This window comes from Papilio xuthus, unplaced genomic scaffold (assembly GCF_000836235.2).
Source record: "Papilio xuthus unplaced genomic scaffold, Pxut_1.1 DF826776.1, whole genome shotgun sequence".
Classification (NCBI taxonomy): Eukaryota; Metazoa; Arthropoda; class Insecta; order Lepidoptera; family Papilionidae; genus Papilio; species Papilio xuthus.
The window spans coordinates 905,852-931,524 of NW_013531873.1; the positions used below are offsets into that span (position 1 = coordinate 905,852).

The 25,673-nt window shown below is 34.3% G+C and overlaps 1 protein-coding gene across 1 annotated transcript in view; it reads left to right on the forward strand.

Annotated features, from left to right (window-relative positions):
* The window catches only part of LOC106122751 (AT-rich interactive domain-containing protein 5B), a 45,809-nt gene that overhangs the window by 19,142 nt on the left and 994 nt on the right, over positions 1 to 25,673 (forward strand). The window contains exons 4-13 of the mRNA XM_013318837.1: positions 19,059 to 19,263; positions 20,060 to 20,235; positions 20,840 to 21,004; positions 21,629 to 21,794; positions 22,782 to 22,905; positions 23,413 to 23,819; positions 24,050 to 24,186; positions 25,001 to 25,079; positions 25,266 to 25,408; positions 25,541 to 25,669. Coding sequence (XP_013174291.1) covers positions 19,059 to 19,263; positions 20,060 to 20,235; positions 20,840 to 21,004; positions 21,629 to 21,794; positions 22,782 to 22,905; positions 23,413 to 23,819; positions 24,050 to 24,186; positions 25,001 to 25,079; positions 25,266 to 25,408; positions 25,541 to 25,669 — 1,731 coding nt within the window. The remainder of the gene's footprint in view (positions 1 to 19,058; positions 19,264 to 20,059; positions 20,236 to 20,839; positions 21,005 to 21,628; positions 21,795 to 22,781; positions 22,906 to 23,412; positions 23,820 to 24,049; positions 24,187 to 25,000; positions 25,080 to 25,265; positions 25,409 to 25,540; positions 25,670 to 25,673) is intronic.

Below are 25,673 nucleotides of genomic sequence, written 5' to 3' on the forward strand. Positions count from 1 at the left end.
TGTGCATCACGATGTTTTCCTTCACCGTAACATCGGATAAAATGTTGTTTTAAAATGCCTATTTCCACTAACGATTCATTGTTGCAACGCTATATTAGCTAGTGGAAATGGGTTTTTATAATTTGAGGACAAAACCGAAGTATAAATCATAATGTTAGTAAACTGGTTAACGTCACTGATAAGGTATGTATGTATGGAGTCGATAAGGCACATAACATGTTGCTCTGATCTAAAGTTTGATTGTAAAGTAGGTCGTTTGGATATTGGCTTATTTACAATACAGAGGGATTAGAAAAAAAATGTATAGCGAACTACAAAAATGCATAGAACTGTTGCGACAAACACGTGACTTAAGTTGTCAGTTCGTTATGGAATCGCTTCGTAGCGAATGCACTTTGTCTAACCCTAGATCAGTCTTTCCCAAAGTGTGCGATAACGCCTCCTTGTGGACGCTGCAGGTCTCAAGTTGCGGGTTATAGTAAAAGTTTCCTTTACAATTCTCCGTTAATATACATATATAGGTTACAATAATTAATTAATTTAATTTGAAGTTATTGTGGTTTTTAAATATGTGATAATAAAAAAATATTTATTCTCAAAGTGGGCAGTAGACAAAATAAGTTTGGGAACCACTGCTCTAGGTGGTATCTTACTAATATTATAAATGCGAATGTTTAGATGGATGTTAGAAGGTATCTCCAAATCGACTAAACGGATCTTGATCGCATACATATAGAACATAGTCTGGAAGAACACATAGACTACTAATTATGTTTTTTATATCCGCGTATGGAGTCACGGGTGACTGCTAGAATCTTTATTTTATTACGGAATAGCTATCGCCGCGAATTTGTTCGCGAGGAATTAAAAATACTTAATTAGTTAACCTATGTGTTCTTCCAGAGAATGTTTTACATTTCATCATCAGCTCACTATACGTCCCCACTGAGGGGCTCGGAGCCTACCCTAAGTTAAAGGTCGGTGGCTCAGGAGTCAACTTGCTTACAATCTGCAGGTCCTGAGTTCTAATCCCGACAAGTACCAATGTGTTTTTCCATTTCCGATTTACATATGTACATTTATCCGAAGTTACAGTGAAGGAAAACATCGTGATGCTGCACATATCTGAGAAATTCAAACATATGTGTGAAGTCACTGCATTTGGTCAGCTAGACTATGATCTAATCACCCTTAATTTAAGGTAGGCTCCGAGCCCCTCGGTGGGGACGTATAGTGAGCTGATGATCATGAAATTTGACATACGTATAGAACATAGTCTGGAAGAACTCATAGCCTATTAATTATTTTTTTTATAAATGCGCGGACGAAGTTTCAAGCGACAGCTAGAAATATTATAAATGCAAAAGTCTAGATGGATGTTTGTTAGTTTTCCCAGAACGTCTCCGCGGATCTCGCTGAAATTTCATAGATGCAGATAAGAAAAGCCGGACATCGTATATGAGACCGTCAGTAGACTCCCGTCGCTTGTGATCATACTCGGACAACATTTATTTTTGCCGGACACGTAATCAATAGCTTTATCCGGACGCCTGGCAACGCTAGTAGATGTCTGGAAGAATACATAGGCTACTTATTAAGTATTTTTAATTCCGCGTTCGGAGTAAAAGGCGACAGCTAGTTATAATTTTGCATAGTTTCATAGCGTTAGTATTCAATAAGGGTGCATCCACACTTAGTTATAGCGCAGGTAATAAGCTTACAAATGAAAATAAAAGAAATAAATACAAAAAAAATGGCCGCAACAAAAACACGGCGCGTCACCGAGTCACATGCCTCTGCATACGCCGTGTGGTATGTAGCTGTTTTAGACGTATTGAAAAAATCAATAAATTATCATTCGTTTGATTTGAGTTTTATCAATTTGTACAGAGATTTACATTTTATTATATTATTAGCTATCGCGCGTGGTATTAAAAAAAACTTAATTAGTAGCCTATGTTTTCTTCCAGTATGTTCTATATCTATGCCAAATATCACTGATATCCATTCAGCTGTTCTGCAGATACCTTTTAACAAACATTCATATAAATTGTCTTATTTATAATATTAGTAAAATAGAGAATTTAATATATGTTAGTTTCACAGCTACATACCTAAATGCGTCACGAACCCTTCACAGTGCAGCGAAAAGGAGAAACAACTGAAGCGCGAGCGAGACGGCAGATTTCCGACTAGAGTGTCATTGAGTTTCTTCTATTTCATTTATTTTTTTACTGCAAATAGTTGAATAAATATTTCCGTACTGTAAAGTGATACGTATAATTTAAAAACAAATATTTACTTGATAAAATCATTTAAATATATAATAGGAGGCAATTAAAAATCTAGGACAAATATGAAAGTAAAAAAAAAAATACGGTTTTAAAATCTTATCACAAACATTAGTAAAAGGATCTTAATATATTAATTTATTACTTTAATTCTCTTTATTGAATTGAAAATGTCTATAATACAAGCTGTTGTCGGTGACTCCGTTCGCGCGGAATTAAAAATAATACAGTATGCCGTATTTCATCGAGATCCATTAAACCTTACTTAGATACTTTCTAACAAACATCCATCTAAACATTCGCATTTATAATATTAGTAGTAATAATAATTTAATCACTTATAAAAAAAAGAGAAAAAAAATCAAAGAAATTACAATGAAGTGTTGCAATACAGAACACATAGGGCCTTTGCTCAGCTGTATGTTTATTACCCCGGGGGCAGAGGGGGGGGGGGCACTGATATTCTGCAAAATCCTTTACGCCCTCAGTACTTCAGTTACAGCAATTGATGACATAAATGAAGACAAGAAATAAACCTACTACGAAATATTCCATTCGCAATTTGAAAAGCGGGCCAATGTTTCAAGGGTAAATAAGTAAGATTTACTCTTATTTAAGAGATGATGTATTAGAGAATTACATTCCTAAGTCGACCTTACCTGTTATTTTTCTGTAATGTAAATTATTTATGCTTTTACTAGTAATGAAACTATTCTTATTATGCGTATAAAAGCAGCTTAGTAGTAATAAACGTGATGTTACGAAACAATTCCAACGTATAACACAATATCGCCAAAGTAGTAACAAAAAATCAAATAATAAAAATTCTAATTCGACTCAATGGTTTCCGTTCGGCCGGTGAAAAAATATCGGCCGGCGCATACTGCCGTGTCAGGGTTGACACTGAATTATTATTATTATTGGAAATAATTTTATTAAATTTATTTCTATTAATTTTTTCGTGGATTAAGTATGTAAAAGTGTTTTTATTACGACATTTTTTTTTATAAATAATTGACTTTTGTAATTAATCTTTTATAATATTAATATAATAAAGAGAAAAAATTTGATTGTTTGTATGTTCGTTTAGAGTGAATAGGCTCCAAAAGTAATATAATTCTTTTACTATTTATTAGGAAGCAACACTATTCCTATATACTAAGGCTATACATTTTTTTTAATTCCGTGCATATAAAGTCGCGGGTTACTACTAGTTTCTTATAAAGCCAAATACTTAGTTGTTAGGTTAGCTATTATTTACATTAAGAGCTTATATATTTTTAGCATATACCTATTACTAATGTTACAAATGCGAATGTTTAGATGGATGTTTGAAGTTATCTCCGAAACGGCTGAATGGATCTAGATGAAATTTGTCATAGATGTAGAACATAGTCTGGAAGAACACATAGGCTACGTATTTTTTTAATTCAGGAGCGATAGCTAGTAAATGTACACATTATAAAGAGCAATACTAGTACTAATAGAAATTATTTGATCACTTTTATATGAAGCCTTGATGTTTATTATTATTTTTCATTGATTATGCTACGTCTCGATCAATTATTTGTTTTTATTTAAATAGATCTTATAGCAAAACAATAGTTATAGTGACGCATCAAACTTCAATGTGATGTGCATTTTAATTGTGTTATTAATATAATACGTGAAGTGAACACTTTGTTTCAAAGACTCAGTTAAAAACAGTTTTGAATTGCATAAAGCTATATTTAAAAAAAAAAAATCTTGTAGGATGGTTGGATTTTGACGTATGAGCGATGACTATATAAGTTAGTTTCGAAGGAAACGGATGTACGAATAGACACGTGACATATTAATACTTTTAGACAATATTAGTTAGAATCCTTTGGCCCTTATGACTCGCTTTCGTTACCAAGTCAAGTGTCAGAATGATTAGTGAGGGGACATAAATGTTGAGATATTAATAAGGCTAGTGTTGCGATACACTGGCACAGTGTGGGATTTTTTTTCTAAGAATACATATTATTTGGGTATAGAATAACAATTATGTATTTAATATTATATAATTCAGCGCGGACGGAGTCGCAGGCAACAGCTATATATAATGTCTTATACGTAATTATATTAAATTTTTTACTAGTAAAAAAATATGAAAAACAAAAATAATAATTAAAACACACAAGTGACAACCCTGTGCCCTCGCGGCCGCTTCGTTCGCCGCAGAAGAAGGCAACTGAAAACTGCTACTTCTATTTATCATTATTTAGTTTCGACTTATCACATTATTGTTTCACATAACTTGTTAAAGATGAGTTAAATATTGATAAATAGTGGTTTTATAGAGTTTTGATCCACAAAGTTCACTAAAGAATATTCGATAATCGTTTGCAAATATCGTATATATACGTCGGTGGCTCAGTAGTCAAGCACTTGACTTGCAATCTGCAGGTCCTGGGTTCGAATCCCGCCATCTACCAATGTGTTTTCCATTTCCGATTTACATATGTACATTTATCTGACGTTCTTACGGTGAAGGAAAACATCGTGATGCTGCACATATCTGAAAAGAAATTCAAAGATATGTGTGAAGTCATTGCACTTGGCCAGCGTGGTTGACTATGCCCTAATCACCCTTAACTTAGGGTATGCTCCGAGCCCCTCGGTGGGGATGTATAGTGAGCTGATGATGATGATGGTGAAGATAGGTAGGATTTAATATAATATAAATTTGACAAAATTTTCAGTAGCGCCCTATTCATTGTGAGCGCGATTACATTTCGTAGCGACGCGCGACGTCGGAGTGCTCAGTACGGCTAACACGTTTTGATACTTGCTATATATATTTACGTTATTTCCGGTTTTCATATTTTTTTTTATATATTTTTAATGTGTTTATGATAATTGAAATAAAAACTAGAAATGACTTCTTAGAAATATTTATATTAATATTATTTGTAGTAAAAATTTATTTTACTATTAAATGTCGCGACTTCGTTCGTGAGAATTAAGACTTGATAAGTAGTCTATGTGTTCTTCCAGACTATGTTCTATATGTATGACAAATTTCATCAAGATCTGTGTAGCTGTTCTGGAGATATCTTCAAACAAACATCCATCTAAACATTCGCATTTATAATATTAGTAAGATTGTTAACGAATATTGCGTTTAGTTAATAAAACTAAGCTTGAATTATATTTGTTTGTACTTAATTTGTATAGGTAATTATAGATTTTAATTTTAAATAATTAATTAAATACATAACTTTAGTAAACATTAATTTTAGCTTCGTAGTTTTTTTTAAATTAAGGATTACGGTACTTGGTGTATGTAATGCAAGTAATATCTGGGCAAATAGTATGTATTCTGTATCCTATCATCCCCCCTCCGCAACCCTCTTGCCGGTAAATTTCGGTAAAGCCCGGTTAAATCAACTTTACACCGCCCGATAATCCGGTCTCAACCGGTTATAGCCGGTATAGATGTGGTCCAAGTTGAAATTAATATTTTTTATTGTACTACTACTTATGACCGTGACTTTGTCCGTGTTAAACTACTATTGGATAGCATTTTATTTAAGCTGATTATTTTACTTGAACTTACTAAACATTTTTCAAAACCTTACATATTGTTATACAAACGTTCATCCCCTATTCCTTATTGTTATTTTGCACCCTTAAGGGTAAAACTTCTAAAATCTTTGAACGTCATGTTTATTAACAGCCTAAAGAAGTTTCAAATTTTCTAAAAGTAAAAATGATGATAATTCCATACAACTTTCCAGACCCCTTTTCAACCCCTTATTCGCGTTCAAAAGTAGCCAACATCCTTTCTCAGACTCTAGATTTTATGTGTACCAAATATCATTTAAATCGGTTCAGTAGTTTTACCGTAAAACCGCGACAAACAGACAGATTTACTTTATTGAATATATAATGATTACTAAATCCGCTAATCGCTTCCTCCTATCAATGAAACCACAGTCACGGTACTCTATTATTAGTAAGCAATCGATAAACTCTATTCAAATGTGACAAAGCGTTGTCTACATGCTTGTGTTTGCCTGCGCGTTTACACTGCTGAAACACATGTACTAAAACACATTGTGTTTTTCTCAAGGAGATAGAGTGAGGTGGCAATATGTTTTTATACGTTTTCTTTGATATACAAAGAAGAGTCTATCGAAAAACTGTCGCCCACGATGTCAGCGCGGAATAAAACTTTATTAAATAGTATATGTGTTCTTCCAGACTATGTTCTATATGTATGCCTTTCAGCGAGATCCATACAGCCGTTCTGGAGATATCTTCTAACAAACATACATCCATACATTCACATTTATAATGTTACATAATTGACTTATTGTTTTCCTTAATACTGTTATTGTGATATGTCGGGTTCCACTGTCCCAAATGTAACGATTTTATCAGTGGTAGAGCGAGCTTTAACATGTTCGCACGAATTGGCTCGCCCGGTGAAATACCACGACCACACAGAAGACAGGCGTCAAGTGGAAGCAATTCCAACTACAGTCTGATGAGTGTGCGTCCCCGAGGCCTAATGTAGTCCTCTTTCCCTTCCCACACTTTTTCTTATAAGGAAAGGATGGGAAGTGGTAGTGGACTTTCCGGTTGAGATGATGCATGGAAAGGGAAGATGTTTTCTTTCTATGCATCCTCTCCTCCGTGGATTAAAGGTAGGCAACGCATATGCAATTACGTATGTCTATGGGCAACGGTCACTTCGCTATTTCAGCGATTTCAGGTGGCCGCTTGCTCGTTTACCATCTTATGATATAAAAAATTTAAGATAAGCTTACATGCGTATAGTTGTAAGAGATAAAATATACAAATGATATTATTGACTGAGCAGCAACAAAGGTCAATGTATTGGAGAAACCTTGACAAGGCGAGTGTTGAAATTTTTTTTTCGATTTCTGTCACGTCTACGTCAACCTTCAATTGTTTTGTACGTTTGATAATGTTTTAAATAAGCGTATTTTTAGTAATTAATCTTCGCATATATATTACTAATATTATAAATGCGAATGTTTAGATGGATGTTAGAAGATATCTCCAGAACGGCTTAATGGATCTCGCTGAAATATGGCATAGATGTAGAACATAGTCTAGAAGAACATGTAGGCTACTTATTAATAATAGTTTTTTTTAATTTCGCGTTTTTTTTAGGGTTCCGTACCTCATAGGAAAAAAACTTTTATAGGATCACTTTGTTGTCCGTCCGTCCGTCTATCAAGACCCTTTTTTAATGAATAAACTAGCTGTAACCCACAACTCTGTGCGTGCGGAATAATTAATAAAAAATAATTAGTGGTCTATGTGTTTTTCCAGATTATATATTATATGTATGCTAAATTTCATCAAGATCTGTTCAGTCGTTCTGTAGATGACTTCAAACAAACGTCCATCCATCTAAACATTCGCATTTATATTATAAGTAAGAGTAGCGGACCCGACAGACGTTGTCCTGTCTAGACGTCTTTAATTTGAATAAATTAATATATAAGTTAATATTTGATGAAAATTGTGAATCTAAACCATTCCCAGATCCCCTTGAACACACACAAAAAATTTCATCAAAATCGCTCCAGTCGTTTGAGAGAAGTTCAGTGACATACACACTCACAGAAGAATTATATATATAAAGATAAGTTTTCGCTATTGATATATGATCTTTGCTGTTTTAAAAGGAGGAGGAGAGGAGAGTAGAAAGTATTGACTACCTGTCGCCCGCGACTTCGTCCTGACACGTCTCTCATATTCATACTACAAACACATCGGTTGAACAAAAAAGCCGTAATTTTCCTTTTAGTCTTAAAATAACAAAGAAAGGCTTTTTCGTTCGTGGAATATTTTCTAATTAAATCCCTATTTTGCCTCTTTACCTGTTAAATCTATATATAGCTTTGCTCGTGAAGAATAACTTGTAAAATTACGCGAGCTTCAATATAATGAACAGTTTTTGATATTTACCAGGAAAATTGTTTAAGTAACTGCTTTTCAGATTTTAAAATGTTTTTATAGTTTGACATTTAAATATTCTTCATCATCATCATCATCAGCTCACTATACATCCCCACCGAGGGGCTCGGAGCCTACCCTAAGTTAAGGGTGATTGGGCCATAGTCAACCACGCTGACCAAGTGCAGTGACTTCACACATATCTTTGAATTTCTCAGATATGTGCAGCATCACGATGTTTACCTTCATAATAACGTCGGATAAATGTACATATGTAAATATGAAATGGAAAAACATATTGGTACATGGCAGGATTCGACCCTAGTGCCTGCACATTGCAAGTCAAGTGCTTGACCACTGAGCCACCGACGCTCCATACTTAAATATTCTTACTGTTAGGATAAACATCCGACACTGTGCCGGTGTACTGGCATAATACAAGCCTTATACGATTGATATGGAAAGCGCGCTATTCGCGCCAAAGGATTGTAACTAACTATTTCTAAATTAAGTAACGAATTATCTCAATGTTGCCATCCCTTTTTATCATTTCACTAGTTGTGGTTCGTGACTCTGTTATCATAAGTTGGCAAATGAGTGAGCGGCCACCGGAAATCGCTGAAATAGCGAAGTGACCGTTGCCCATAGACATACGCAATTGCATATGCGTTGCCTACCTTTAATCGACGGAGGAGAGGATGCACAGAAAGAAAATATATTACCTTTCCATGCATCCTCTCATCCGGAAAGTTCATTTCCACTTCACATCCTTTCCTTATAAGGAAAAAGGTGCGAAGGGAAAGAGGACTAAATTAGGCCTCCGGGACGCACACTCATCAGACGAAACGCGGAATAGCTTCCACTTGTGGCGTGTCTTCTGTGTGGTCGTGGTATTTCATCACGAGCCGGGACAATTCGTGCGAAGATGTTAAAGTGGGCTCTACCACTGTTAAATTACATAAAGAACGAAGTCTCTGGTACAATTAGTAACGTATAATGTTTGATTACTAGTCGGTGCCGCCACCGGACGAATATACGTGAGTGTTTAGCCGTGTTTATATATCAGTTTAGTATGATTATTACTTAAATTCCCCTAAGATACAAGTAACAATGTGATAGAAAGAGACATATGATTTAAATCTTACTAATATTATAAATGCGAATGTTTAGATGTATGTTTGAAGGTATCTCCAGAACTCAACGGATCTTGATGAAATTTGTCATACATATAGAACATAGTCTGGAAACATAGGCTACTTATTAAGTTTTTTTTTTAATTTGTCGCAGACGGAGTCGGGGCGACAGCTTGTTAAAAACATTGAGTACGGAAAACTTACAATAAATAAATAATTACGCTTTCCTAATATTAAAAATCTTGTCTAGTTGGCATGTTATTACTGATTTTAAAGTAACATTGAATTATAGGTTTTACTGCGTACAAGATAGAGTTTAAATTTCATTGAGAGATTGCACAACTACGTACGCTTACGTCCTTTCGCTATTAATACGTTTTGAAAACTTCGTGAAATTGTTAGACACGGCTGAACAGTTTTGATACTTGATTTATTAATTTTTATTTCTTTTATAAACTGACTTTCTCATGTATATACAATTAAATTACACTATTTACTATTTACTTCGATTGGTAATGTTATATAATAAATAAACATAACAATTAACTGTGGTACATTTTAATTACAGGAAGTTTTCTTTAATTTCTAGGATTACTATTTTGAAATAAATTTGTAAACGTTTTTTCTTCTCATATTTCTACAAAACTTTTAAACTAATTGATAAGTTAACAGTTACGACTTAGGGGCCTTTAAGGAAAGAGCCTACACCTTCCTTAAAGGCAACGTATTTGCGGTACCTATTACATTGCGGATGTCTATGTCAGTCGGATCAAATAATTTTAGCGATTCGTTGCTCGTTTGCCCCCTTCTCTTATAAAAGAAGTATAAGCCGATAGTATACGTAACTAGTTTTCGCTTCTTTTTTTATAAAACAGCTGTTGAGTGTACAAGCTCTTTTTATTTACTGCCGTTTCTGTTAACAAAGGCTCGAACTGGTAGCGTATGATTCACAACAATAGCCGAATAGATTCGAACCTTAAACCTCGTGGACCGTTGCCGTGAAACTATACCTTTTTTGTTTCCATTTGGACCGTGAGACTAAGCTGAAATCAAAAAGTTATATTAAAAATTGCACAGACTGCATATAACCTCGAATTGTTTTATATTTTTAATCCTATACAGATTAACTTTTTTTTATTTTATAAAAAATTTTTAGCAGATTTTGTGTAAATTTACTAATATTTCTTGTACCATTCCTACTAAGTTCTAAGCTTGTGCTAGGATATGGTTTATGACAATAGTCGAATAGCGAGTTCCGAACTCCCGACCTCGTGATCGGAAATCCGTACCCTTTAACTATTAGGCTATTGGAGCTTGGCGCACTTGAAATTTATTTTGCATTAACTTAACATAAACAACTTTAAAACATTTATTTATACGTTTAATGTGTGGATGTGTGGTTACAGTTATATTTTATTAAATGGAAAATCTTAACTAATATTATAATGTATGTTAGAAGGTATCTCCAGAACGGCTGAACAGATCTTGATGAAATTTAGCACACATGTAGAACACAGTCTGGAAGAACACATAGGTTACTAAGTTGTTTTTTAATTCTTGGAGTCTTAGTCCACAGCTCGTTTATAATGACATTTAATTTTATTGAATTAGTCTTTCTCTTCTTTCGTCAAAAAATCTACAGTACAAAAGATACACGTAATAAAAATAAAAGATATTCCTTTGAAAAACCTACAATCGTAACGTAGATAAAATAATTTTGATGTGTCATTTTTACATAACTGTTTCAGTTATGAATCATTTTTTAATTAATAATCGGTAATTATCTTATACTTGGCAATTATCTTATTGATAATTAAATGTTATCCATACATGAATTGTTGAAATGATAATATCAAAATTGTTAACACGTTAGCTGCTAGAATGATTTTTCAAAAAAGTTTGAATGGGGCCTTGCGGGTCACGCTGTATACAATTCGATTAAAAGCCACAGCGAGGTGTTGAATGGAAGTATGGCTTGTCGGACACATAGTCCGACACGGCAGCTAATGTGTTAATACTACTTTGTCTGTATTGTAAGAAAAGTTTTATTATTATTATAGGTAATACAGATTAAACCAAGAAACAATAACTAACATAATAAAATTGCACATAACTAAGAAATTAAATTAGACCTAAGTTACCATTTATGGTTAATTTGGATAATTTAGTGATGCCCACACTAGGCAATGCCTGTATAGTGGGAAGAATAAATCTTACTTAAACTACAGATACGATAATAAGGTAATCAAGAAGGGTTCTTTAAAATTGCTTGATGTGTTTAAAAAAGAACAATATCGTATATAAAATGTTATTCTTTATTCACGTCTCTGTAGTTTTTTTTCTACTTTAGACATTAATCTACTTGCGAGATTTATTTTAACGTAGCCTTGATATTTATCACTGTTTATAAAAAGAGGATGAACAGAATAGTAACATTGTAAGAAAATAACTTTATTACGTTATTTCGGTATCTAAAGATAAGAGATATGCTACCGAAATTTATTAATCAAATTAAACTATCGTATTTATGACGTAACATTTATTAATAACTAGCTATCGCCAGCAAAACCGTACGCGCGGTGAAAAAAACTAATTAAGTAGCCCACGTGTTCTTCCCGACTATGTTCTATATGTATACCAAATATCAGCTGTTTCATTAATCCATACATCTAACTAAATTCACATTTATAATACTAGTAAGAAGTAAGGAAAAAAATTGTGATAAAATAAATTTTAATAATATTAAAATAAAAGTATCAAATAGTTGTGATTGTCCTATGCGACCCGGCTGCTATCCTTCTCTGCTTTCCGCCAGGGACGCATTTCGGATAAAGTTTTTATCATACATAAAAAAATAAGTAAACACATTTTTAAATAAAGTCTGTGTTCGCATGATAATAATAGTAATTTAGGGTTCTGTATACGTTTACTGAATAAAATAAGTGATAAAAATCAATGAAATGAAAAATTTGTTTATAAAAAAATATTTTTATATTTAAAAAAAAACTATTCTATAATTTTTTTTAATTTTTACGCGTTTTTTTTCTAGGATTCTAAATGAATACATTTTTTTGCATTTTTGTATATGAATTTGATTATTTAATTTTTTACTTTAAATGAATTTATTAATTCCTATATCATAGCGTGAGAATGAACATAAAAATTACTTAATTTTATTTAATTGCTCATTAACTTTTTAAGTTTTATAATTTTTTGTGTATATACTTACGCAAATCATACTTTATGTTGTGAATATGATAATTTGTTTTACATAATAGGTATCTCGATTTTTAATAATATTTTAGGGTTCCACATATATATTTAAGGTGGTTGGTAAAAATCCAAATATTAATATTAAAGTGTTACGTAAGTTACGTTTGAACCTTTTGCATGATACATCTGTATGTAAATGCGAATGTTTAGATGGATGGATGTTTGTTAGAATGTATCTCCAGAACGGCTATATGGATCGCGCTGAAATTTCCCATATATGTAGAGAACATAGTCTTGAAGAGCACATAAACTATTAAGTTTTTTTTTAATTCGCAGGCGACAGATAGCATTCAATCGTAAAAAAAACATATATTTTAACCACCTTTTCTTTAATAACATTGTTTTCAATCATCCAGTCTTAATTGATTATCTACGTTCAGTGTACAGGTGCTCAGACGACCTTTAAACGAACACTATTCCTGTAACTTTACGTTTGTTTGGAAATACCAATGGCGACAGATGATTGTTTTATGATCGGAATAATAAGTAATGAGTTGACTGTACTCGTGACGTCACAGTTTTAAATATATTAATTAGAAGTAACTTATAGGTTATATGAATATTGATACAAAATATCGTCCGCGACTTCGTCATCGCGGAATTAGAAAAAAAAAACTGATTTAGTAGCCTATGTGTTTCAGATTATGTTCTATATTTAAGCGAGATTACTTGAATCGTTGCGGAGATACCTTCTAATAAACATCCATCTAAACATTCGCATTTATAATATTAGTAAGATTATTAAAATTGGTATATGTGTGTTGATTTAATTGTTTAGAGAATTTAAAATAGTGACTTATTTATTTCGTCTTATATTAACATCAAATGAAATACTATGAAAAATAATATAGAACATTTTAAACAAATCATAAAGTTTAAAGATATAATAATGTATAAATTCTTTTATTAAAAAAGATTTTTTCTATGTTATAAAAGTTACGTAATAATATCTTTTAATAATAATAATAATTTCCGTAATCCCCAATACGGCCCTGCATTCCCCCGCGCCCCGCGCCTCCGTTTCGTGTTATTGGGAATTTATGTCGGTAAGGCTGTGTACACACTATCAATGATATGTTTTATTTTAAGAAATTACTTTTATATAAACATTTTATATTATTCTTTTGACTAAAACCATATGTAAATAATATGTGTATAAATTTATATGACTTTTTTATATTAATTATGAATCAATTAATGGATTATGTTATCGAAAATAATTAAAAATAAAAGTCTTAATAAAAAATGAAAAAGTATTAAACGCTTAAAAAAAGGATTACCCTTCGCTAAGATATGTGTGAAGTCAATCCACTGTGCCAGCATTGACTACTGACAGACGTAGTCACCTAACTTAGAGTAGGTAACCTCTCAGTGGGGACATATAGTGAGCTGATAATGATGCTTCGCTGATAAAAGACACGGACAATTAAAATACTACTTTTTATACGAATTATTTAGTTATTTTAATTCTTTGTTTTTGATCCGTTTATATAGTGTGTACTCGGCTTTAGTCCGGGGGCGTTGCACTGCATAGATCCGCCGCTATCGGCGCGCGTGTGTGCGTGCTGCGTATGTGTGCCATGCGACACTATACAGGTGGCTTAATATAATCGTACCTTAATATTTTGCCAAAAATAAATTAAAGATGTTATTATGAGATTTGGATATTTCCCAGTTGTAGTCTCTTTTATTTAAAATACTAGCTCTCACCCGCGACTCCGTCCTCGTGGTATTATAATAAAACATAATTAGTAGCCTATGTGTTCTTCCAGACTATTCCAGATTTTTATTAATTTATTAATATTTTATGTACCATTATAATTTAGCACTAGGCTTGTGATAGAATATGGTTTACATTAGTCGAATGGATTCGAACACTCGACCACGTGATCGGAAATCTGTACTCTTAACCATTAGGCTATTGGCACCTTTGATATAAATTCAACGTACCAGGGTAATTTAAATCAACAATAATTTAAAGAATCCAGATTAATTAAAATCTGTCAAGACAGATATGATTAATATTTGAATATTAATTTTGATAATTCTTTCTAATATTATAAATGGTAATGAATATAAATGAATCTCTAAGACATTCGGTTTATCATCTTTATTTACTCATAAAAAACACAAACTTTCGCTTACAATGAGTATAAATGTAAAATATAATATCGCTTGCGGGCTAATACAAAATATAGTAACAATATATAAGATTAATATAAATCAAAAACAGACCTTAACACAATTATAAGAAGTTAAATTAAACGGAAATTATATCTATATATAATATTGTGAATACATTAAGATATTTGGCAAATAGAAAAAAGTCTGGAAAAGCACTTATACTACTAATTATTTTAATTCCGTGCAAACAGTATCGTATGCGCCAGTAATAAAATAATCATTAAATATAATAAATCAACCTGTATACAGTCACCTTGTTCCGAGTTGACGCACACAACAATGTGTTCACACATAAATGTTACGTGTAATATTATATGTATTTAATTGTTAAAACAAATCGGACGGACGACTCCACGGTTTTTAAACTCGTGATAAAACTTGCGCTTTTTGTGATGATGACGTGTGATAGAGCGAGACGGCGTCGCACGTCTCTTTTTAATTACTATTGTTTTAACAGTGGTAGAGCGAGCTTTAACATCTTCGCACTTATTAGCTCGCCTGGTGAAGTACCACGATCACACAGAAGACACGCGTCAAGTGGAAGCTATTCCAACTACACGCTGATGAGTGTGCGTCCCGGAAGTCTAATTTAGTCCTCTTTCGCTTCCCACCCTTTTTCTTATAAGGAAAGGATGGGAAGTGGAAGTGGACTTTCCGGATGAGAGGATGCATGGAAAGGGAAAATATTTTCTTTCTGTACATCCTTTCCTCTGTCGATTGAAGGTAGGCAACGCATATGCAATTGCGTATGTCTATGAGCAACGGTCACTTCGCTATTTCAGCGATTTCAGGTGGCCCCTCGCTCGTTTGCCACCTTATGATATAAAAAAAACGAGAAATATGTAAGAAAAATACTAGTAATGCCCAATCCGGTAACAATAACGAAGTAACAGCCCGAGCCGAGACTCCTCGAGTCTTGTTACTCTTAAACGAGGTTCAGGCTAAGCGCCATCTGCGCTCGGCCTCAAGCCCGGTGAAGCTGTAAATGCTTCTTCAAGGCAAACAGTGACAACTCAGTTACCAAAAAAGCCTAATAATGCAAACAGTAAGTTAAGGTAAAGGGATCAAGAAAAATTACTTTGCCCTTTTTGACAAGATGACGTGTGATAGAGCGAGACAGCTTGATATATGACATCGACATGATTGTTTTTCTTACGAAATGATATTTTATTTGTTTTATACCTCAAAATCGCTAAATACCTTAAATTATTTGCAATAATTTTCATCTCATCCCTAGCTGTCGTACGCGACTCCGTTCGCGCGGATAAAAAAAAACATAATAAGTAGCCTATGTGTTCTTTCAGACTATGTTCTATATGTATGCCAAATTTAATCGAGATCTGTGTAGCTGTTCTGGAGATATCTTCAAACAAACATCTAAACATTCGCATTTATAATATTAGTAAGAAGTAAAGTTACTATAGTAAATAAAAGGAGAGGTGTGATAATGCCGTCTCGCTCTATCACACTGCAAGTGTCATCTTGGACGTTTGTCATCTTATGATATAAAAAAAAACAAATTTAATTAAATTCTTTTGTAAAATATACGAAGTTGAGGCAATTAAAGTTATTAAATAAATGAACAGACGGACAAATCAAATACTTGTATATACGTATCGGGGCTTAGGTGAAATTACTTTACAAACCATTCTAACAAAATGCCAACAGAAATTGAAACAGGATTATTATGAGCTATCATTTAAATCTTACTAATATAAATGCGAATGTTTAGATGTATGTTTGTAAGAAGGTATCTCCAGAACGACTGAACAGATCTTGATGAAATCTGTCATACATATAGAACATATTCTGGAAGAACACATAGGATACTTATTATTTAATTCCGCGCAGAATCGTAGGCGATAGCTAGTAATAATATAAAGAGAAAAGATAAGATCTTTTGTTTATTTATTGCATTGAATATGCTCCGAAATTACTGGACTGTTTTTAAAAATTCTCTTACTATTAAGAAGCTACACTATCCCATGAAGACAGACAACAGTTTTAACAGTGGTAGAGCGAGCTTTAACATCTTCGTACGTATTGGTTCGCCCGGTGAAATACCACGACCACACAGAACATAGGCGTGAAATGGAAGCAATTCCGCGTACAGTCTGATGAGTGTGTGTCCCGGAGGCCAAATTTAGTCCTCTTTCCCTTCACACCCTTTTATATTATAAGGAAAGGATGGAAAGTGGAAGTGGACTTTCCGGATGAGAGGATGCATGGAATGGGAAAATATTTTCTTTCTGTGCATCCTCTCCTCCGTCGATTAAAGGTAGGCAACGCATATGCAATTGCATATGTCTATGGGCAACGGTCACTTCGCTATTTCAGCGATTTCATGTGGCTGCTCGCTCGTTTGCCACCTGATTATATGTAAAAAAACGTTAATTTTTTATTAGATTTTTAATTGTTAAAAGCTAATAGTATTATCATTTTGTGAATTTGTAAAGTACATGGAAACGATTCATACCCGATGTAGCAACGATATCGCATCACGCTTACAGAATAAACCCGCGCTGGTTACTTATTCGAAAGCAATTTTAGTTCAGCCTCCCCCTTCCCCTTTCATTTAGAATTGCACAGGGTCGGACTCAGGCGTTTATATTTAGTTTATTGAATAATTTATTAAGTAGTTTAAGTAGTTAGTAGTTAAGTAGATATTATATCTTATTGATTTTCCGTTTTCTTATAAGGATCGTTATAATCAAATTTTACCAATAATATTTGTTTAAGAAATACAAAACAAAGGCCTTGGTTTGGCTTATAGCTTAGAAAAATACTCACTTTTTTATACGAAAATTTGTATCTTACTAATAATATTATAAATGCGAATGTTTAGATGGATGTTCAGAACGGCTGAACGGATCTTGTAGAAATTTGGCATACATATAGAACATAGTCTGAAAGAACACATAGCCTACTAAATACTTTTTTTTAAATCCGCGCGGATACAGTCGCGGGCGACAGCTAGTTTATAATAGTTTAATTATTAATATGAATATTAATCAAGTTGTTTGTGTTAAGCAAAGATTAGTTAGTATTAATTTGGTGGAAGTAAAATTTCTTATTTCTATCTCTTCTTGCATTTGTTATATAGATTATTTTTAACCCTTAAATAAAGGTTTTAATATAATAGAGGGATAATTATGGTAACCCCCAACAACAAAATATAACGTGAATATATTCTTCGATATTGGATAGGTATAGTCCCTTGATTGTTGGCAAGGGTCGCCCACGTAAGGGTGGCACCAGAGTCGGATTTGGTAGAGTTTTTTTTGTTTGCTTAAAGTTAATATGGAGGTAATTTTATCACTATTTATAACACAATTATGATGTTATGTTTATAACATAAATAAGTTATTAGTTGTAGCTATAATTTTGGTTTTAATATATGAATATTTAGAGCGTCAGTGGCTTAGGGTTTTAAGCACTTGACTTGCAATCTGCAGGTCCTCGGTTCGAATCCCGCCATGTACCAATGTGTTTTTCCATTTCCGATTTACATATGTACATTTATCCGACGTTCTTACATCTGCATATATCTGAGAAGAATTTCAAAGATATGTGTGAAGTCAACACGCATTGTGCCAACGTGGTTGACTATAGCCTTATCATCCCTAATATAGGTTAGGCTTCGAGCCCCACAGCGGGGACGTATAGTGAGAATATTTTTTTGTGTACTATATCCCAATATTGATTTACGTTTATGTTTTAATTTTCATTAATATTACATGTTTAATAAATGACGAATTAAAAGAATTTTTGAAAGGAAAATCTCTTCACAATAACCTACTTTCTAAAATGTTAACTCAGAGTCCGACCCTGCACCATCCCCCTACTCACCCCACACTGCCGGGCCGTACTCGGAACGGATTTATTTCGGAATTATTTAATTATTTAACTTTCTAAACATAACGTTAATTAAATAAATAGGTTTGTATTGTAATTTTGAATGTATCCCTTTTTTTTATATTCCATTTTGACACGTATTAAGTTGAACGTAGTCAATATTTTATCTATATCTTACTAATATTATAAATGCGAATGTTTGGATGGATGTATGTTAGAACGTATCTCCAGAATGGCTGAACGGATCTCGATACAATTTTAAATACATATAGAACATAGTCTGGAAGAACACATAGCCTACTAATTAAGCTTTGTTTTATGACGACAGTATTCACTTAAGTCTACTTTTCTTTGTTTCCAGGACGAAGTTCTAGCTATAAATGATAAAGTGGTGGTACGCGCTGAAGATCTCCTCAGCTGGGTGTCGGAGGGTTCCGGTTGGCGGTGGGGTCTGCGCGCTGTGTGGCGCGGAGCCTGCGCCCCACCAGCTGATCCAAGCATCACAGCACCATTGCATCATACCAAACTTGACTTCAGTGATGTGGAGAGAGAAAAGAATGCTATAAGTGAGTAAAGATTTGATATCAAATTCGTTGATTACATTACGGTTAATTAGTTTGATTTTAAACTCGTAGTCTGTGTATGAGAATTCTACTGAGTCGTAATGGGCGTTGCCAGGGTGGAGGTAAAGGGAATGGGTGGCCTCCACTTATGAGAATCGAAAAATATAAATAGACTATTTTAGGCTCTTCAAGTAAAATATACTGTACATAATAAAATGTTATAATATTATAGACATAGACTTCGAAATACTAAGATCCATTTACTTCTTACGAATATTATAAATGCGAATATTTGGATGGATGGATGTTAGAATGTATCTCCAGAACAGCTGCATAGATCTCGATGAAATTCGGCATACATATTGAACATAGTCTGGAAGAATAAATAGGCTACTAAGTTTTTTTAATTCCGCTCAGACTCACGGCCGACAGCTAGTAGATATTAAAACAATATTGTCTCTGATAAATATCAATTTTTTATTTACACACTATTGAACGAACTTTTAAGCTACGCGTTCACTAGAACGCACCGGACGCACGGATAAAACAGATTTTAGTTTGCTTTAAATACTTTAAATATGGAGAACTGATCGCCAACCTTCGCTAATCGGAGAGGCACCTCAAGAAGAAGAAGTTTGCTTTGTACGTAGCACTTCGTCCATCCGCATTGTACGCTAAGACGGCATTTATCAACAAGCAATCTGTTCCTAGTCGTGTGTCTGCTGCAGTGAGAGCCAATGGACACCTTCAAACATTGTATGATACGTTCCATCTAGAGTTACTATGTCTATGTTTTCAGGTATAGACGCGGATAGTCCCGGAGTAATGGTGTTCTCATATCCCCGGTATTGTCGTTACCGGGCATTACTTGCCCGACTTGATGGTATCCAGGCAGACTGGTTGCGGGATTCTCTAGTCGCAGCATTAGGTGGTTATGCAGCATCTACCAAGAATACTAGGATATTGTACTGCAAGGTAAGTGGAATAGAACATGTCTTTGATAGACTCATCAGCTGAAAACTTGCGTGTACACTTACAATTTCCTTCTAATTATTATCTTTATAAGCGAGAAATATTGTCCAGTCCCGGTGGACTACCTTCACAAGCGAGAAACTCGAGTTAAAGAGACACTGGTGGTCTTTGCTTCGAATTCCGTAATTAGAAATAGAGCTTAGTTGGAATGTTACAAAAAAATTTAGTAAATTAACAAAAATCTACTAATTAAAAAAACTTTCATAAGCGACAAGTATCCCGGTGTCTTGGACTCTCGCTTATTTAGTTGTACGAGAAGAGTGGAAACTTAGAGAGGTCGTATACAAAGAGGATGAAACCTGTTCTTGAATGTACTTTCTTCTCTATCCATGTGCTTGTTTGTTTTCCAATTTATTATAAGAAAAAATAATTAAGCCTCGAAACTTTTATAAATAATTGAACCAACACGCGAGATATAAGCACTTAGATTTGTCTCGCTTATAGAGGTTTCTCGCTTATTTAGATTAATTTATAATATATATAGATTTTTCAATTTCTCTTTTTGTGTTCGTTTAGCTTATTTATAAATATTATTATTACTTTCCAGGAAACATTCGAGTATCCGGAACTAGAAGGTCATGAATTTGTATGTAACCATCTCGCGCCCCGACTGAAGGGTAGACCGCGCGGTCGCCGGCGCCGAGCTCGCTCCCGCTCAGCCTCGCGCTCCGATAGCGACGATCCTGATGCTATCATGCCGAGGGAACACCCGGTGAGTAGTAGTTTAACTAATTTAAAATATTGGACAATCTTTCATATACATTTTAGCTTTTACGTGTATCTTTTTATACCGTGACTTTTTAACAAATCATAGCTATTGAAGGAGCGTCGGTGGCTCAGTGGTCTAACGCTTGACTCGCAATCTGCAGGTCCTGGGTTCGAATCCCGCCATGTACCGATGTGTTTTTCCATTTCTGATTTACATATGTAAATTTATCCGACGTTCTTACGGTGAAGGAAAACATCGTGATGCTGCACATATCTGAGAAGAAATTCAATGATATGTGTGAAGTCATTGCACTTGGCCAGCGTGGTTGACTATGACCTAATCACCCTTAACTTAGGGTAGGCTCCGAGCCCCTCGGTGGGGACGTATAGTTAGCTGATGATGACTGTGAAATAAATTCTTGACCAATAAAGAAAGTATTACGATGATACTTATTTATATCCGTCCATGCGGAATAAAAAAAACCTTTATTAGCCTGTGTTCTTCCAGACTATGTTCTATATGTATGCCAAATTTCAACAAGATCCATTAAGCTGATCTAGAGATACCTTCTAACTAACATCTAAATATTGGCATTTATAATATTAGTAAGATAGTATATTCTTGCAGCCGACACCACGTCGTCTGTCATTACGTAATGGTGGGTCTGAGCGGAGAAGTGATGAGGAGAGTGAAGGCCAGGGTGAAGGACAGAGTCAGGAAGACAAAGAGTTCCTGCAGGAGCTGAGCAAGTTCCATAAAGAGAGGAATGAAGACTTCAATTCTATGAAGCATTGTGAGTACTTCTATCATTATTTTATGGTCAAAATTTATATTTTTATTGTAAAAAAAATATTATGGTTTTCATTTTTATCATGACTTAGGGATGGTGTGTACCTGGGGCTATGTAATTTGGTGTGGCCTTAGTTGTAACGCCTTGGGCTGACGCCCAACCACGCCCTATCCTAACGCCGGCCCTGTCTTGATATGATTTTATTACAGTATTCTATTCTAGTAGTTAAATGCGAATAAATTTATTATACATCCTTATTTCTATAATTACATAAAGTCTTATATCTATGATATAAAATAAAATATTTAAAAAAAAACGAATAATTAACTAAAATATGTTAATAAAAGGAGTCCCTTTAGGCAAGGTCCCGAAGATACTGGCAGCGTTCCCCCTCTGTACAGCTAAACTAATTCTTTGACCGAGGTAGCTGCCAGCTCTTCGGTCCCCTGTGATGTCGATTAATTTTTTGGTTAAATGTTAGTAGTTTAATTATATCAAATCATATATGTATTTAAGGGACGGAATAAATATGTCATCGTCCATTTTCTATTTTTCATAGCTTTATATATTTCATTTTTTTATAGCTTCATTGAATAAATCAACCAAACCAAATATTAAGAACCAAAACAGTATTTTGACAAGTTTAAGCCAGATAAGCAAGAGTTTAGATTTTTTTCTTGCTGTTTCTATTGGTGTCTGAGAGCGAGAAACTTAGGTTAGAGAAGTCGAGTTTCTTGACTATATAATGACTCTCGCTTATAGAGGTCTCTCTAACTTGAGTTTCTTACAAGGTCGTCAGCCTGGAACTGGAAAGTGACTCTCATTTATAAAGGTTTCTCTCTTACTTGAGTTTCTCATTTATGAAGGGTGTCCGTTCAGGACCGGATAATAACTCTTACTTATCCAATTTCTCTTTAACTGATTCTACAGTAACTATTAGTTCTAGAAGTTTCTCGTTTATCAATTTTCGTCTTTATATTTAAAATGCAGTATCACTGCGCGCGCTGTACAAGGGCGTGACAATGCGCGGCGGGTACGAGGCGGTGTGTCGTGCTCGACTCTGGCGGGCACTTAGTCCTGACCAGCCAGCGCGCGCACGCAGGCACTATGAAAGGTCAGACATACATACACTAACATCATCAGCTCACTATACATCCCCACTGAGGATAGTCTATCCTAAGTTAACTAGGTCATAGTCAATGCTGACCCAGTGCACTTCACACTTACTTTGAACTTCACAGATATGTGCAGCATCATGACGTTTTCCTTAACAGTAACGTTAGATAAATGTACTTATGTATAGAAAAACACTAGTACATGTCGGGATTTGAACCCAGCACCTGTAAACAAGTCAAGTGCTTAACCTCTGAGACACCAACGTTTAATTAATCGAATTTCAATCGTAAAATTAAAAAAAAAATATTAAATGAGACAATTTTACTTAAAAAAACATAATTTTCCGAGAGCCAAAAATAGGTACAAATTTAAATTAGTCTAATTACATAAGCAGCTAAAGTTATTATATAAAAATATTTTTACTACTGACCCCCTCTAAGTGTTAGCGTAGATCATCGTCTGACTACATCCTTAACAATTATATTTAAAATAAAATTTCCTTCAGGTTCCTACTATCTTTTGAAAATCACGAAAGGAAAAACGGCTCTAAATTCCAAAAGATAAACGGTCATAACGATTCAAAAGATACTATTGAACTAAAAGACTCACCTCTAAGAGAACTAGATTCAATGAAAGATATACCACAAAAGAGATTGAGAACTCCATCTCCGAAAAAAGAGAGAGTTCTCCTAGATAATGAGACAGGAGAAGTTGTTAAAACGGAAGATTTGAATGTCACTTCGAAGCCTGCAGAAGAATTAAATAGAGAATTCCTAGATTCTCTCAAAGAATATTCGAAAGATGATAAATCTTGTATGAAAATCTCCGTAAAACCTGTGGAGAAATTAATAGAAATTAATGAGAAAAGAGATGGATTGTTTATTAATGAATTAACGCAGAAATATAGTTTGGGTAAGTTTTTTATCTTATTAATATTATAAATGCGAATGTTTGGATGTATGTTTGTTAGAAGTTATATCCAGAACAGCTTCATGGAAATCACAGAAATTTGACATACATATAGAACATAGTCTGGAAGAACACATAGGTTTAAATTTCGTGCAGACAAAGTCGCAGGCGACTAATATATTTAAACAATATAATTTATACCAATGTATCATGTTATCGTACCTGGGTTGCAGCAAGCGCTGACGCAGCATTGCTGCAGCAGCTGGCCGGTGACAGGAAAGTGATCAACGGACATCCCCCGAACCTCACAAATCAACCCCCAACATCATCCCCTCACATACAGTCACACAACGCAACACAACCAGATCAGGTAAGTTTTTAGTCTTATAGAGTAATGTTTCACATATGTGGTATTAAGTGTGATTTTTTTTGTCTAATTTTATAGTCTAAAATTTGACATATTTTCAGCTAAAAAAATAGCTTAAAATATCTCCGTGACTGTTTTTTATGTTAAGTTCAATCGCCATCATCAGCTCACTATACGTCCACATTGAGGGGCTTGGAGCCTGCCCTAAATTAAGGGTGATTAGGTCATAGTTAACCACGCTGACCAAGTGCAGTGACTTCACACATATCTTTGAATTTCTTCTCAGATATGTGCAGCATCACGATGTATTCCTTCACCGTAACATCGGATAAATGTACATATGTAAATCGGAAATGGAAAAACACATTGGTACATGGCGGGATTCGAACTCAGGACCTGCAGATTGCAAGTCAAGTTGATCACTGAGCCATCGACGCTCTAATTTCAATAATTTATATTTATTATTTTTCTAAAATATGTTATAGGGGTCGTTCACCCTTAAAATGTTATACCCATAATATTTTGTTATAAAATAAATTTTCTTATAAGGAAAGGATGGGAAGTGGAAGTGGACTTTCCGGATGAGAGGATACATGGGAAGGGAAAATATTTTCTTTTTGTGCATCTTTTCCTCCGTCGATTAAAGGTAGGCAACGCATATGCAATTGCGTATGTCTATAGGCAACGGTCACTTCGCTATTTCAGCGATTTCAGTGGCTCGCTCATTTGCCACCTTATGATATAAAATGTGATTATTTTAGTATCTCCTAGGTGTGATATTTTGTGATTTTTTTTTGATGATACGTATTTATTACAGAGGACTGGCAGACCCTTAGGGCGCAGTTCTCTGCGTGCTGTGAGAGTGAAGCCTGCGCGTCCTCCGACACATAACACCGGTATGTCATACAAACTCATACATGCATTACAAGGTCAAATATTGCAAATTAAAAAAAAATGTTTAAAAAAACATATTTTAAATGTTAACTTTATTTGGATTAAAGGAAAATCTTATTAAATAATTTATTCCTAACAAGTTTGATACGAGATAGAATTATATTAAAGGTTTTTTTTTATAATTTCAGCGTCTGTCCCGCCATTAGGAGCGGACTCGTCATCCCCACAACCTGCGGTCAATAACTTTGGCATCCATCATCCGCACACACCACCCGCTGCCACTGCCACCAATACCACCGCAGCCAGCCACAGCGATGATGAAATTGTAGAGGTGAGGATATAGTTACGAGTTTTGTCACATTTCGTTACAAGAGAGAGACGAAAGATATCATTAACTATAAGAGAGAAAGAGATAACTATTCATTTTCAATAGCTATTGTTTCATAACATATTTTTCTCTCAGGTACCCTACAAGCCAAAAACTCCAGAAATAATAGACCTGGATGAATACCCCGAGAGCCCGCAGGAGATCAAGAAGAAGAAATTAGACATACTGAAGGAGCGCGGCCTCGAGGTGACCGCCGTGCCCCCCGCAC